We start from the raw sequence: 15,741 nt of genomic DNA, 5'->3' as shown, positions 1-15,741 counted from the left end.
CACACATACTCACAACAAGATCCCCACCAACACCAGCTTGTTTTAAATTTCCCAGATTATTTTGAACATGGAAATGGTGTGTGTGGCTTGTTGTCTGTAAAGGACCTGCTTTTTTTCCCTCCTTAGGCAAAAGTGATGATGAGGACAGCATCTGCAAACTGGGCCAGGCCTCAGGGAAGGGCACTGAGGACGGGAAGGATCACAAACGGCCCAAGCGGCCACGGACCATCCTGACCACGCAGCAGCGGAGGGCTTTCAAGGCATCATTTGAGGTCTCCTCCAAGCCCTGCAGGAAGGTATGGGGAGAAGGGCCTGTGCCCAGCTGCCTCCAGCCCTTGGGGATGTCCTGGGTGCTGGGCAAGGACTTGCCCTGGCTGATCTGACCCTTCCTAAAGTCCCCCTGAAAAGCTGAATAGGCTGGGACACCACTGTCACTCTTCTCTCCCAGGTGCGGGAGACACTGGCAGCAGAGACAGGGCTGAGTGTCCGTGTGGTGCAGGTCTGGTTCCAGAACCAGCGAGCAAAGGTGGGTTACAAGGGGTGCCAGCATCCATTGCTGGGGCTCCTTCCCTCCTGGCTTTGGACAGGGGATGATTTCATTCCGTTTCTTCCCTTGCTTCTCTCCCAGATGAAGAAGCTCGCCAGGAGGCAGCAGCAGCAGCAGCAGGACCAGCAAAACACACAGCGCTTGAGCTCAGGTACCCCCTCACAATTGGGGTTTCCCTATTTCCCAGCACTCTCCAGGCTTCCCAGTGGAGCTCGGCCACCCAAAAAGGAGCAGTCTGACTGCTCTGATGACTTGATCTTATCTTGCAGCCCAGACAAACGGCGGCGGCGGCACAGGGCTGGAGGGGATGCTGAACCCCTACACCACCCTGCCCCCGCCCCAGCAGCTGCTGGGCATGGAGCAAAGTGTCTACGGCTCTGACCCTTTCCGGCAAGGGCTCACCCCGCCCCAGATGCCCGGAGACCACATGCACCCCTACGGTAGGGCTCTGGGGTTGGTCTCTTGCCTTCTCTCCTTCAAAGACATGCTGGGTTGGGGGGGGGGGGGGCGTCACCTCACCCCTAAATACCTTATGCTGCAAAAGCTGGGGGTACCAGTCACTGTCAAGGTGCTGGAGGAGAAAGCGGGCGCTGAACCCCTTCTGTCCCTTCCCTGCTTCCCAAGGTGCCGAGCCCCTCTTCCACGACCTGGACAGCGACGATACCTCACTGAGCAACCTGGGGGACTGCTTCCTTGGCACGGCGGACGCTGGGCCGCTCCAGGCACGAGTGGGAAACCCCATCGACCACCTGTACTCCATGCAGAACTCCTACTTCACCTCCTGAGCGCAGCATGGTCCCCGGCACGGGGCGGCTGCTGCGCTGCCCCAGGAGGGGCTGAAGAGCTCCCGGGGCTGGGAGGGAGGGGAGCAACACTGCTGGGACGCCGTCAAATATGTTGTAGCTTGGGATTCCCAAGGAGCGAGTTAAGTTATGGGTTGCATAGTTTCGTGTTTCTCTTAGGAGCCTAGGATTAGGGACAGGAGTGGTTTTTGCAGCTGGCTGGTGAATTTTCAAATTTCAAACGGGGACACAAATTCCTCATTTCAGCAGGGGGAGGGGGATTCTCCCGTAGGAGCATCCTAGTGCTGTATCCCACCTTTAGAAAGAGCAAACTGCTGATTTTCATGGGGAAAGCCTGCAGCATCAGCCGGGCTTTGAAATTTGAAAAGCTGACAGCGCTTTGGGGAAACACGAGGGGAAACGTTGCTGCAGGGTTTGTTTTTTCCCCTCTGTTCCCTCAACCAGTTTGAGCACTTGCTGCATAAACATAGGGACTTTGAAGATAGATGTTCCCATGCGAATATAGAAAGCTAGAAACCCCTGACATTGTCCCTGTCCCCGAGGACAGGGCTGTGTGTGTGGATGTGTGTGTTGTGTGGGCACGCACGTGTGTGTGTGCAGAGCCGTGTGGCTGGGAGTGTTGCACTGCACAGCCACACCTGCCAGATTGTATCAACAAAGTTTATTTCTATCAAAAATTTACTGTACAGCAAAAGTAACTTTATTTTCAGTGTGAACCATATTTAAGGAAATACTCAATGCACTTAAGTTATAAGAGGAAATAATTTACTTTTTATAAACGTTATGTTTAGGTTGCAAAAGCCCAGTGGCAGGGAAGGAGCATCAGTTCATTTCAGGCAATAGATTTAGGTTTTGGGGTTGGTTATTCTTGGTGTTCTCAGGTTGCCCCACTGGTTTCAAGGTGCAGTTGAAACACAAAGCAGAGCTGGGTCCAGAAACCTGCTTTTTGCCGGCAGACTGATGGGGGCAGCATGGTGGCCAGGCCCCGTCCCCACTGCTGGACGTGTCCAGGAGGTCAGTGTAGGGTGGACATGCTGCTGGAGCTGGTGGACATCCCAGCCCATCAGGGCTCAGCCATGCTTCTGCACATCACCTTTTCCTTCCCCATCAGGGCCCAGCCTGCCTCCACCAGCGACCCCATCCCATACCCTCAAATCTGGGTGCTAGGCCGGTGTGAGCTGCTGTCCTGGCACTGGGAAATGCTGCAGCCCAAGCCACCAGCCCTTGGGGGAAGCAGAAAGGAGACAGCCCTGCTTTTCCCACCCTGTGCTTGGCTTCATCCCTGCCAGACCTGTGGGAACCTGGGGAAAGTTCTCCTTGGGGTCAGGCCTTCAGCTTGGCCCTCACCTCATCCCTACACTCGTTTTCATGCGTTGTGTCCTTTTGTGCTGCTGTTCACAAACGATGTAAGCAACAACCTGTAAAGACGTGCAAGTGACTGTGAGGCTCAAAACACTGGCTCGTCACCACCATCCGGTCTGACACTGAATGTAGCAGGGTCTGGAGATGGCTGACCCAGCAGGAGATGCTGACACACTGTCAGAAATCACATACTGAGATGAAATTAAAATGACAAAAGAATCTCTGTTAAAGAAAAAAAAAAGCCTGGTCTTTTCTTGTGTGGTTGCGTCCTCTTTGACTGGGAGAGGGAAGGGTTTGAGTCATCTCCAAAAACAGTGAGGTCTTGGGTAGGATGTAGCAAGAGCACGGGGGAAGTTTCTGCTCATTGGGTTTTTGATATCAGATATTCACAGAATCATAGAATTCATAGAATTCACAGAATCATAGACCCCTTCATGGTGTGGGTTGGAAGGGATTTTAAAGAGCATCCAGTTCCAGACCCTTGTCATGGGGAAGGGTGTTGGGGTTTTGGGAGTTCCCCTTCTGTTTCCTTTTTTCTCTCAAGGAATTTTTCCCATATATGTTGCTGGGGCGACAAATTGCAGGGTGCTTGGGAGAAACAAAAGACCTGGCCACTGAGGGAGGGGTCCAAAAGCTACTCATTGTCACCTGGGCTTGTGGGCTGTTAGTTCTCAGCGTTTTGGACAGAGAGAGAGGCTGGAAGGAATTTGTCGGCACTGCAGGCTGCTGTTTTTCAGCTGCCTTCCTTCTACCAGAGAAACCCCGGGATTCCCAAGCCCGCCTTCCCCTGCCCTGCTGGGGGCCGGGCTGCAGCTGCCCTGCTCCCGCCGCTGTTTCGAGCCTTCGCTGCTCTGTAGCCCCGCACTCCCTGCCTGCCAAGACCTCCGGGGTTCCCGCCGCAGCTCCGGAGTTCGATACCTCTCATCTGCCACCTGGGATTTGTGCTCGTCCCTGCCATTCCAGCCTGCTGTTCCCGAGGGTCCGGCCAGACACCGGGATCGGCTGCCCAGGGGTTTGTGAAGCTTTTTTGTTCCATCCCTTCCCGGGATCCCAGGGCACCGGTGCCGCGTGCTCCCCGAGCTCGCTCCGGAGCGCCCCCTGCAGCCGCGGGGGAACCATCGCACCTGCCCTGCTCACCGGGAGCCGCCAGCGCCCCTGCCGGCTGCGAGCGGAACTGCACCCGAGGGGAAAGGGCCCGACAGCCGAGAAGGCTGGCACTGGGTTTGTGATTGTTTGCTGTTACTGCCATAGTTATTGCTGTTTGTTTGCCTTGTTATACACATATAGATATATAATAGTAAAGAACTGTTATTCCTGTTCCTCATATCTTTGCCTGAAAGCCCCTTAATTTCAAAATTACAATAATTCGGAGGGAAGGGGGTTGCATGTTTTTCATTTCAAGGGAGGCTCCTGCCTTCCTTGGCAGACACCTGTCTTTCAAACCAAGACACAGGGACACCTTCCACTATCACAAGTTGCTCCAGGCCCCATCCAACCTGGCCTCGACACTTCCAGGGATGGGGCATCCGCAGCTTCTCTGGGCAATCTGTACCAGTGGCTCACCATATTCTGTGGTCTGAGATTAAACAGGCCCTTGGAGTGTCCTCTGTGGCCAACAGACAGAGATTGGTGCATCTAGAAGGTGAGACACCTGTCTCTGGCTCTCACCCAAGGTGGCAGAAAGGGGCTTGCTGGGGGTCTTCACCAGGCTCTCAGGGGGACTAGTACTTCATGAACCCCAGCCCTCCATTACAGGACCATGAGCAACTCCATGTTAGAACTGCCAGAAAGGTATGGGTGGGTGTTTTCCAAAAGGAATTGTTGTCATCACAGCTCCCAGACATAGAGAGGTTCCACAAATATGCCACCAAATCAGGATCCACAGCTCATTTTCTGAGATGTTCAAAACAAAGTGTTCTGCTTCCTGCCCATCATCAGTCACTGCTCTGCAGCTCCTGTGCTAGAAAATGTTTTCTGAGTCCAACCTGGAAAAAGAAAAATTCAAAAATGGTGTGACTGTAAGAAGAAAACTTGTAATTTTTATTGTCCAAGTTGTAAAATAAAGAGCAGCCTAAGAGCAGCCTGTATTTCCTGGGTTGGTTTGGGGTTTAGCTCTGTTTTAAGATGGCAGCAGGGAAAAGGGTTGGACTTGTCTCCTGGTGGACAGGTTGGGGAAATTATGGCTTGAGGTTTCTCTAACACTGGGCTTGGTGGTCTTGGAGAAATACTTGGCTGGTGCTATGTGGAAAAGAGGGCAGATCTGGGAGAGGTGGATTATAGGTGGTGTGGAGGAGCTGCTGTGGTCCATGAAACCAGCATGATTTGTAGGATCAGCTCAAGGCAATGGCTGGGTTAACACCAGGCTTGCGATGTAAAAATAGATGTTTCTCATAATGGTTATTAAAATTGCCTCAAAAAGTCCTCTCACTTGGATACTTCTTAAAACATCATGTTTAAATTTGTGGGGGTTTATTATTAATGTTTTAAAGATAAAAGGTTTGTCTTCCCCACCCACAGCTATCTCCTATTTGAAAAATGCTCAGGTATATCAGTCTGGCTTTCCATCATACCAACTGCCAATTTACACTTGCTAAAGTGCTTCCCCCAAATTAAAACCGCCATGTCATAACAGACTGGCTGCCTACTTTTAATATCTTGCAAAAAATGTAATGACACCCTGTAATAACAGTTTATTGAGACAAATGTTTGTATATTCATAAAATTATTATATTGAGTATGTAATTTTGGGAAATGATCAGGATTGTGGATGAGGGCAGATTTTTGTCTAGCAAAATCAGGAGAATTCATGGTTTTAAACCTGTTCTTTTGCCAGTTGGCCCTGTTCTCAACACAGGCCGAACATGAGCCCAGTTTGCAATCTTGCCATGGAGTAACAGATGTGGGTCCTCCTGTCATCTGGATTTCATATCCTCTTGTTCCTTATTTCAGGGTGTGGATGGATCCTGCCAAAGCAAAACTGGCTGGGCCTTATCTTCTGCAGGTGATGGAGTCACTGCATGGCAGATGACTGTTGTCAGACTGGGTGGGTTGTCAGATGTCCCTTGGTTTGTCCCCTGGGATGTCCTTTCATGGGGCTGCTTTGCCATACTGTGCTCCATGTCTGAGCCCACTCTCAGCTGGGGAGTGGCTCCCTAGGACAAATGATACCTTCTTGTCAAAGCCAGGAAGAAAAGAACAAGGTCTGACATGAAAATAGGTTCTACCTTGCTCCCCAAGGCACGGACAATGCCAGGAACAGGTTGGGAGCTGACCTTTGTGTCTCTAGTGACTCCAAACAAAGCTGCTTCTGTTCAGGCACTGCTTGGTGGCCAAGGAGAGATCAAGTCAGAGATTACTTGTCAGTTGAGGACACTGATTAGATGATACTGATAGGCAGCCAGCTCTGAGTAATATTATGTTAATTAATTTGCTCTTTGTGAATGGACAGCTCAGGAGCTTGTGGTAGATGCAGCCTGGAGTGAAAATCAAAATGGCATTGGCCAATGCTGGCTGGGTTTGCAGCTGGGTATTTGAATCTTGGTGGTATTTTTAGGTATTTGTTGGAGACTTGTAGTGCACAGACATAGGAACTGGAGCAAGCAACCTTCCTGGAAGGATGTGACCTTGCTATCTAGGAAAACCACCTCCAGATGAAGGGCTGGAGCCTCGCCTTGCCTTGCTCTGAGTGGCCTGGCTCAGCATGTAACTGCAGTCAGTGGAGCTGCGCTGGCTCCTGCCAGCTGGGCGTGGGTGGGAGGAACACCTAAACCAAGCAAAGATCCTGGTGTAGTGGGGACTCCCATGCGGGAAGCTCAGGTCACAGCCACCTCCGCAGCCCCTTGCTGCACTGGGAGTTTGGGGGCTGCTTTCTGGTGTGATGTGGGCATGTCCCAGGGAGAAGAACCTGCAGGAGAGTTTCTCGCGTGCCCATATCCATGGGTCATCTCTCTGCACACAGGAGGTGGAGAGGGCCCAAATCCCAAGGAACCCAAGGCAGGGTCCTTTCCTGGAACTGGACATGAAAGGTGACAAATTCTGGGTTTGTTTCTTTTTTTCTGGGAAAATGCCGAAGTTTGGTTGTTCCCGTCACCTTTCCAGAGTGAAATACTTTGCCAGATGTTTGATACCTAAATTGACACTCTTCTGGGCACTAAATGTCACCCACCATTAGAAAACGCTTGTCTTGTGACACATGATAGGGCTCAAACCACTGAGGACCAGTGTCTTGGCTTTATGGTGGGTCTGTGAGCAAGATCCCAGGTAACACCAGCTATACAAAGCTGTGACCTGCATTTGCTAAGTATTTTCTTCTACTGCTCATCATCTGCATGGAAAATTTATTTTAAAAAGGAACAAGAAACGTCTTTATAAAATGGTGAAGACCTGCAATGGAAAGGCAAGAAAAGGGTTAGAAGCTCCTCAGGTGTAAAAAGGTAAATAACAGCTTCTTATCTTGTTGGAGATCAGACCAAATTCTTGTCTCCATTCCTCTAAGTGGCAACTGTGTTGATCATGAAAAGGTTATCTTGTCAGCTGTAGACCTCCTAGACACTGATGTGGAGGCTGACATGTGCTTGCCTGATTGACACGTCTAAGTTCACAGGCTGAGGATGAGCATATCCAACTGCAAACCATGTCAAAACACTCCAAGTGATCAAATACTGGCAGCACTTTCGGTGAAGAACAGCAGATTCCCACCGCCTCAGGCCCTCAGAGCTGTTGCTTCAGAGGAGAGATCAGATTTCTCCTCTGATGACCCTGAGAACAGGAGGCTCATTCAGAGGGATGCCTGGTGGGTTGGATCATGGTCTCAGGGCAGGGTGAATCCATGGCAGGAGGCAGGCAGGCCCTGTGGCACAGGGATGGGGAGCTGATGCCCAGCAGTCACTGCCCTACTGTCCTGCCAGTTTGGTGGCTTCGAGTGGGGTGAAGACCCCCAGCCAATTGTTCCTAACCCATCTTATTTAGGACTCCTAGAGCCCAGACAAGACTGGTGCTCTGGAGAGCTGAGCTTTGGCATGTCAGCTCAGTGCTCTGAAACTGGCTGGCCCCCAGCAGCTCTGGCTCTCTCACCTCTGTTCCTTGTGGTACAGATGCAATAGTATCTGCCTGGGAGGGGAGGGGCTGTTAAGGGAGGTATCCATGAAGCCTTAGGCTTTTCTGCACATTCCCAAGAGCATCTGAGAGGAAACAAGTCTGTGCTCAACACAAGCTCAAAATAATATGCAAGCACGAAGAGCCCCGAGGCTGTGCATGAGAGAGCAAGGAGGAGAGGGGAAACAGTGAGCAATGTTGCTCAAAGAGGCAGGCACTGCCTGGAAAATACAGCATGAGATCATGGAAATGGAGATGCAGCGTAACACCTGTGCCTTGGGTGGCTGGTTATGTTGTCCTGACAACCTCACACTGGTGTCCCAGGCTTGGAGGGTTTGGCTCTGCAGTCGAGTGCGTGGAGGTATTTGGGAAGTAACCAGAGAGCCCCTGAGGAGTTTGGGGAGAGAAGACTGGTGAAACTCTTCCAAAAGGATTAGCTGGAGCCTGCCAGAAGCTATAACTGACTGTTGGCTGCTCTGTCTCCTCCTGGAGTAGGCGGAGGGGTGAGGAAGGAGCGGTGACATCCCAGCAGAAGGCCTGGGGGCTGGGGTACATGAAGCCTAATCCCATGGGGCAAAAACTGCTTTTTCAGGAAGCTCTTCAAGAAAGGCTGGGGTGTCAGAGCTGGAGACAGGATGGGAAGCTTAAGCAGGACGCAGTGGTTACAAGACAGTAACAAATGTGGCAGAGCTAAAAAAGAGGATGTGAGCTGGGAGGAGGGTGGTTGGGGACGATGAGGTGGTTACTTCCCCTTAAGACAAAAGGAGTAGTCCCACCATGGCTGACCAGGAGGCCTAAGCAGAGGCACCATGAACCATCTGAAAGCCTGTTTGGATCCTCAGATTTAAGCTATGAGAAATAGGGCCAACTGTCAGCACTAGCTGGCTGAGCCTGGCCAGCCATCTGCAAAGAGTGGCAGGGAAGGAGACCAGCATGGCCTGTGTTTGACCAGTAGCTTTCCCATGTCAGGCTGGACTACCTGGGAGTGTGAGATGGGGAAGGGGCAATGAATTCAGAGAAAAATATCAGTGAGTCTTTGGCACGGAGCTAGAGCCATGAAGAAGCCTGAAGGCAGGTGCCATCCTCAAAAGCACTGCAATGTGCTGGGCAGCAGTGGTGGGACCTGCAGCCCATTCCATACCCCAGAAATGGTTGTACAAAACCATTGCTCTGCCTCTTTCCTGGGCTTTACAGTTCCCATCAATTAGAGCGTAATCACTTCCTTCAAAAAGCTTTTAATTACAAGTAAGTTTATTCAAAATTATGAAATTGCCTCCTAATTGATTATTCCTGAAGTTTAACAGCTGTTTTCCCTGACTTGCTTACTTTTTCCTTCCCTCAAAATAAAAATCTGCTGTTGATATGACCAGCACACCTCCAGCCAGGAGCTCGTGAGGAGCTAATAAATTTTTGTGGCAGTGCTGGCTTTCGTGAAGGGATTGACAAAAGCGCCTGGTGGAGAGTTGTGCCAGCCAAGGCCAGAGTTTCCCCGTGAAATATGAATAAGCAAAGGAGATGCTGCATTTTCAATCCTCCCCATGATGGCCTCAAAGCTGTGGCGTGCTGGGGGAGGAGGAAGAGTCTTGTTTCATCCCAGAGCCCCGGGCCACCCGAGCTTAGGTGCTGCCTGACCGCGTGCACCCAGCCAGCCCCTCCCGATAGCATCGGGGCAAGCACAGTAGGTGCTTTGTGCCTGAGGGGATCTGGTTTCTTGGGAGCAACTCTGCTCCTGGGGAAGATGATGACAACGTGCTGAGGGGAAGCGGAGCTTGAAAAAAAAATGACACAACCTTGTGGATTCCTCCGGGATTGTTTCAAGGTGCTTCCTTAGGAAGAAGTCAGTGAGTATTCAGGGCTTTATAGTGGATTATCTGGTCTGCATCTCCCTGCTCCTGCTGACATCTGTAATGATGTTTTGAGTTTACTCAACCACAGGTTTTCACCCTGTGAAAACACATACTCCTTTTTTAGCTTTTCTACCTTGCTTTTCTGCTCAGAAAAGTTACATAAGCAACTGCCTGGCCCGCCAGCTCCTTGCCAAAATAATTCTGGGGGTTAGGTTTCTCTGGGTCTTGCATAAAGGGATACTGAAGAAATTTATAAATCTGTCCTCTAGTTCCCTCCTGCTCCATGGGGAGTTTTCAGTGGGAGCACATCCCTTGCTGGACTGCCAGAATTGTGTTGGTGAGCACTGCTACCATGTCACACCTGCAGGTGAGGTGTGAGGAAGGGGTTGTGGCTGCCCACCAGAGGCATTCACAGAGCCGTGGCAGACCAGGCTTCCCAGTAGCTGGGCTGCTACTGAGTCCTTCTGGCCAACAGGTTTCTTTGCTGGAGGAGCCCCAGGAATTTTGCTCAGCTGATTTGAGACCCACAAGTACATGTGTGGTGTGCTGGCGTGTGGAAGAGATATGTTAGTGCTACTGCTCACTCTTCCCTACTGGCTCTATACTGGGTATGCTGTTATTTATTGGATATATTTGCCTCTGATCTAGGTATCTGTGTCTTGGCAGGGTGCTAAAAGTCCTTCCATTTTCTTTCTAACTAAAAGTCTTGCTCTCCATCCCTCTTTCAGCAGCAAGCTCTAGTGAATGTGAGGCTGGAAAAAACCTCTGGAGGCTCTCACTGAGAGTTGAACAGTGTGCAAGACTCTTCCTGTGAGCAAGTCTTGAGTCGTCCTAACAATAACTCTTCCTAGTGGGGTGTGGGATGCTTCAGTGAGGGAGCAGGACTCTCAGTTAAAAGGCAAAAGTCTTAGAAGGTCCATGGGAAATAGAGCAGTGAAATACAGAGATGGTGATGAAACTTTGCCATCTGCTCCAGAGCAAACCTACTGCAGGGAATATTCAGGGCAGTGCCAACACATACGAACTTGCTCCAGCAATGTGTTTGCAGTCCCATTGGTGCGGGAACCCACTGGAGGTGGCATCTCAGCTGCTGGTCCCTAATAAAATCTATAATGCACCTGGAAGCATCACCTTTATGCTGGACACTGATGGGAAGCTGTCCTTTGGTGCCAGGCAGGCTGCAGTCCTATTATTCTGAGCTGTGCTTTTGGTGTGGTTTGTACTGGTAGGTAACTGGTGTGACACTCATGCAGCAGGCTGGCTGTCCTAGGAGAGACCCCCCCGAGCTGCTTTTCCAGGAGCATGCACCTGGTTGTCCTGTCTGCTAACATCTGTGGATTGGAGGAGACAAAACACAGCTCTTGACATGCCACCTGTATAGCACAGCCCAGACTGAGGGCTCTGTCATACCCAGCCAATACAACCGTCCCCAAAACCGCAGCAATGCGCAGGCAAACTTCCCTCGTGGGCTGAACGGATCCAGTTTCAGTGCTAATGGGTTTCCCAGGATTTGCAGATGTGAATTATTTGCATTCTTGACTCGAAGGTGAGTGCAGGTGCATCAGATGGTGGCCGTGAGCACCCCTCCGTGTGCTGCCCCCAGCTCCCGGGCACACAGAGCCACTATTGTGCACCGCTGCCCATGCCCCAGCTGCCCGTGGGACAGCACATCAGCTGCTCAGGGTGCTGCTCTGTGCTGTCTGGGTGCTTTCTAAAGGTGTCTCTCCTTTTTCTCCTCCAGAGAAGATGTTTAAGGAGTCAAACCCTGAGATGGCCCTTGGGCTTTTGGTCAGAGGTCCATGGAAAACACCCTTTGCTTTAAACCGCCCTCCTTGTGTTTGCTCTGCTTAAACTCCAGGACTATTTAACACGCTTCAGCTTCTTATAAAGTTTCTGTCAAGATGGATTAGCAGCAGGATGACAGATTGCTATTACAGCCCCAGTGAACTTTTAATACCTGCCAGTAAGTTCTGTGAGTCCTTTAAATCCTCCTGTGGATGGTCGGGTTGGGGAGCAAAGGCTGCTGCTTACACTGCCAGTATTCAGGGTATATCTGCCCTTCTCCCAGCTGTCAGCATCAAGGAGTGATCTCGAGGGATTTCTGCCATGATGTTCCCCAAGGCCTCAAAACGGCTTCCTGGATGCAAACTGTATCCCCTCTCATTGTGGGACGAGGTGATGCTCAGGGTGTGGCTGGAGGTCCGTAGCAGGCTCCAGGCAGAGGAGGGGCAGCAGCACATCTCAGCTCCTGCCTGTCCAGGGGAGGGTGCTAGGGTGTGAGCAGAAGCTAGGAAGATTTGGGAGACCCTCAGGGGCTGCAATCTGGCAGCTAAGGATCAGAGCACCCCTGATGCCAGCTGCCAGCTGCCCTTCAGGCAGTCTTGGCTTCATCTAGAGAAGCCATGGCCTGCGGCCCAGGCACCCTGGTACAGGTCAGCAGGCTGGTGGGCCTGGAGTCAATGTGATTTTTTTCTTCCTTCTACTGAATTTTTCATGTTTTTATTTGAATGTTGATGCACCTTTTCCCAGTACTGTCACCAAAACTGAAATAGCCTCAGCATAGAGGTGAGCCAAGGAACAGCTTCCTGATGTCCATGTGGTGAAGTGGCTGCCATATGAAAGGGTGGTGCGTGGCAGTGGGTGTGCTGATGTGGTGCAGCTCAAACAGCTTCTGCCCAAGATCTTTGGGTCTCTGCTGGGTACCAGCACACCCTTCACTGCTCTCATCCCACAGTTTTTTTCCCCCACCTACTAAATCCCCAGCTTCTGGAAGCATGGTGTGTGCAGGAAGATATTGGCTATACTGGATAGCTTCCAGTTGTGCAAAAAAAGCTTGAAACTGCCTTTGCCAAACTCCCTAAACTCAAAACACAGAAGTTACCTAGTACTTATTTTGGCCAGGGTGTTGCTGACTGTGTCTGGATGTGTTCTGCTCTTTAGGTTTTGCTTACTGGGATGCACATTTTCCCAGTAGGCAGTTTGCATCCATAGCTTATTAGCCCTTTGAAATGCCATCTTTCTCTTGTGCAGCATTGGACAAGTTTGTGTAGCTTGGCAGAGAGACAGTTGTTCAACAAGAGGCTGCAGCTGAGCAAGATGTCTTGTCTTGGCATGTCCAACACATTGTGGCTGCTATTCCGGCTGGTATTTTGGCCTCCTGCCTGCAGGACGTGCCTCAAGGCACCCAGCAAGGGCTGTGGAGCTGGATGCTGTGTGTCCTGATGCCATGGCTATGCTGAGGTGCTGTTTGATGTGGTTCAAGCAGGGGTTGTTAGAAACTCTAGCCAAAACTGGATCTCTGATAGGAGTTGCATGTGTGGCTGACAGGAGCCGAGACACAAAGGGATCTGTACCAAATGTATGGTGGATGCAGATAGAAAGGGGAGCTTCTTGTCAGTGGAGGAGGATTTGGGGTGCTGGAGAGCCAGGGTAAGTTCAGACTTGCTGCTGGGAAGGAGAATGAGAGACCTTGGTTTCCTGGGGACTGTCCCAGCCCTGCCCTGCTTGATCTGGGTTAACTTGAGTGTCTGCTCTTTAAGAATCTTTGATTTTTTTTAATTTTTTTTTTTTAATTGTACAGCAATATGCGTTTTTGGAAAGCTGGGCTATTATCCCTTCAATAGCAAAATCCAAAGCAAAAGAGAGAAAGGGAGGGAGGGAGCACGAGAAGGGGGCCTTTGAAGTGAGCTGCCCAAATGAAACGTGTGACATCAGAGAGATGGCAGATAGCTGGCAGAACAAGGCTGTCTTTGAGCCTGGCTTGGACCCGGCCAGTGCGCACTTTACACCCCACCTCCTGAAGCTGGAGATGAAAGATGCCCCAGGCAGCCTGCCTGACCCCATTGCCTCTGCTATCTCCACTTGATTGCACAGTGTTTTGCTCCAAACAATTCTTCACTGTCTGGGCCGCACAGGTGAATCTCCTGGCTTGGCTCAGCAGCGGGGATGCCGCGCATAGCAGGGCTGCTTTATGCAGCGCTCACCTGCTCGCGGGGTGGCTTTCTTAGGACAGGCTTTGTTCCACAGCAGGGCATGGAGGAGGGGTGCAGAGCAGAGGATGGGGCAGCCCTGGGAAGCCTGGGAACAGGGAAAGGTCTGGGGGAATATGGAGTCAGAGAGCATCCTTGGCCAGCAGATTTGGTGAGCCCAGAATCTTGTGCTGGATGCTTCAAGAAAGGATCCAGGATGGATTTGAAAATAATCTCCTGCTTCATTTGTTACAGCCTGCTAATGTGTCTAAAGAACTCTGCTTTGCCCCAAAATGGGCCATGAAATCAGGCTTCACAGGCTACTTTAACACCCTCCCACCGAACATCATGGTACTGTGGAGTTCTCTGCATGGAGAAAAATCAGGCCAGATCCCACACTGGAGTCCCCAAACCACAAACCAGGACACAACCAGCATAGCCACAAGCAGGGCTAGAATAGACCCTGACTGGCTCATTTCTGAGTGTCTTCCAGCAGTGTAAAGGCCCGCGGAGACCTGTCTCCCATGCATCCACCTGAACTGTTGTTTTGTGACTGCTTTCATAGGACCTGTGTCTTTCCACCTGGGTTACGATGGGAAGGGTAGGTGGACATTCTGCTGGTGAGAGCTGCAAGAGCCGCTACAGCAGGAACAAATCACAGGGCTGGGCAACATCAGCTCCTGCTTGGGAAAGATGGAACAGGATTGAGCACTGAAGCCAGATTTTAGAAGATCAACAGCCAGTGGAACTCAACCCCTACTTGTGCTCGGTAGATGGACAGGCTCAGGGAAGCCTTGAGTGTCCAAGTAGTACCACAGATGTGTCCACACAACCTTCTCAGGGGACCCTTCCTCAGCAAATGCAGCCAGAGGCAATTCAGGATTAATGATTGGGGCAGACGTCAAAACTCTGAAGGGCATTTGAACAGCCGAGCTCCCATACGTAGATCTGAGCACCCTTTTGACCTTTACTGAAGAGATCAGAGCCAAGTTTTCCCTTGCATTCAGTGACTTGTAAAGACTGAATGCCCTAAAATCAATGTTACTAGTGGGAACATGGAAATTAATTGTGTCAATCTATCACTCATCTTGCCCTATTACCCAGTGATTAGAACTTGGCCCCAAACGCATGAACAAAGTATCTTCTGTGGCAGGTAATTGCTGCATGGGGGATGGCAGTGAGTGGCTTAGAGTGGCCAAAAGCAGAGATTTCAAAGCAAAGGGTTGGGTCTAGCACTGTTTGTGTTGGTTCTGGGGTTTCTAAGTGCAATGCAATGCTTTCCTTGCTTGGGTCTAGTCTGGTCAGTGTCATGTCTTAGGAACAAAGGATTAAGTACAAAAAGATAAAGTATGCAGAAGCCTGGGTTGCAAAGGAAGCAAAGTCTTCAGGACACATCCCTATCTTGTCCCTGCTGATGGGCAATGAGGAGCTTGCAGAAATTTGCTTAGTAAGGACTTGTGAAATGGTAAAGTTAGAAAAAAAGTAAAATAGCAGGAAACTATCAGTAGGGAGAAGTAAACGGAGACAGCTGGCACTCTGTTCTGGACTGTCTTGGAGCAGTACTAAGGAACGACACACCAGGTTGATTGGTCATCTCCAGGTAGACCCTGGGGCCAAGGGGGAGACTTGCAGGACTGCTTAAAGGTATTATGTAGTGACCTGCCAAATAACCGCTTAGGGACAGGCTGTTTGAAGGTGTGAATGACACCAGCATGTCCAGCTGTCACATCACCCGACCCCAAGTCTGGCCTCAGGGAGCAAATGGTGTTGATGGTGACCTCTCTACCTCACCTTCATCTGCAGACAGCTTGGGGGCTGGTGACATGGTCAGGTTGCAGTCATGGCTGTGAAACAGCTGAGGTGCCTGATGGCTGGAGGGGGGATGTGATTGAGCTGACTTCAAGAGAGCCCAGCTGGGTAGCCATAAACAGGTACGGAAGCACAGAGCTTGGATTTGGGCTGAAATGACTCCACTGGCTGTGGCTTTAAGTTCAATTCATGTCCATCTTAGCTTTAGACTAGCTACTGTGAAAAAATTACAGCTTTGTTGTGCACACAACATGCCTGAACAGCTTCTAACCTGCCCCAGAGCTATGCAGTTCAGCCCAAGTAAAAAGCTG

At 50.7% G+C, this 15,741-nt stretch overlaps 1 protein-coding gene across 1 annotated transcript in view; it reads left to right on the top strand.

Moving 5' to 3' along the window:
• The window catches only part of LMX1A (LIM homeobox transcription factor 1 alpha), a gene marked incomplete at both ends in the record, with an annotated part of 41,226 nt that extends 39,894 nt beyond the window's left edge, over positions 1-1,332 (top strand). Inside the window, 5 exons of the mRNA XM_082286852.1 lie at positions 127-296; positions 449-526; positions 629-698; positions 817-987; positions 1,172-1,332. Coding sequence (XP_082142978.1) covers positions 127-296; positions 449-526; positions 629-698; positions 817-987; positions 1,172-1,332 — 650 coding nt within the window. The remainder of the gene's footprint in view (positions 1-126; positions 297-448; positions 527-628; positions 699-816; positions 988-1,171) is intronic.
• Positions 1,333-15,741: the final 14,409 nt, after the last annotated feature.

Source organism: Coloeus monedula (assembly GCF_965178545.1).
Source record: "Coloeus monedula genome assembly, chromosome: 9".
NCBI lineage: Eukaryota > Metazoa > Chordata > Aves > Passeriformes > Corvidae > Coloeus > Coloeus monedula.
This window is presented reverse-complemented; position numbering and strand designations above follow the sequence as displayed.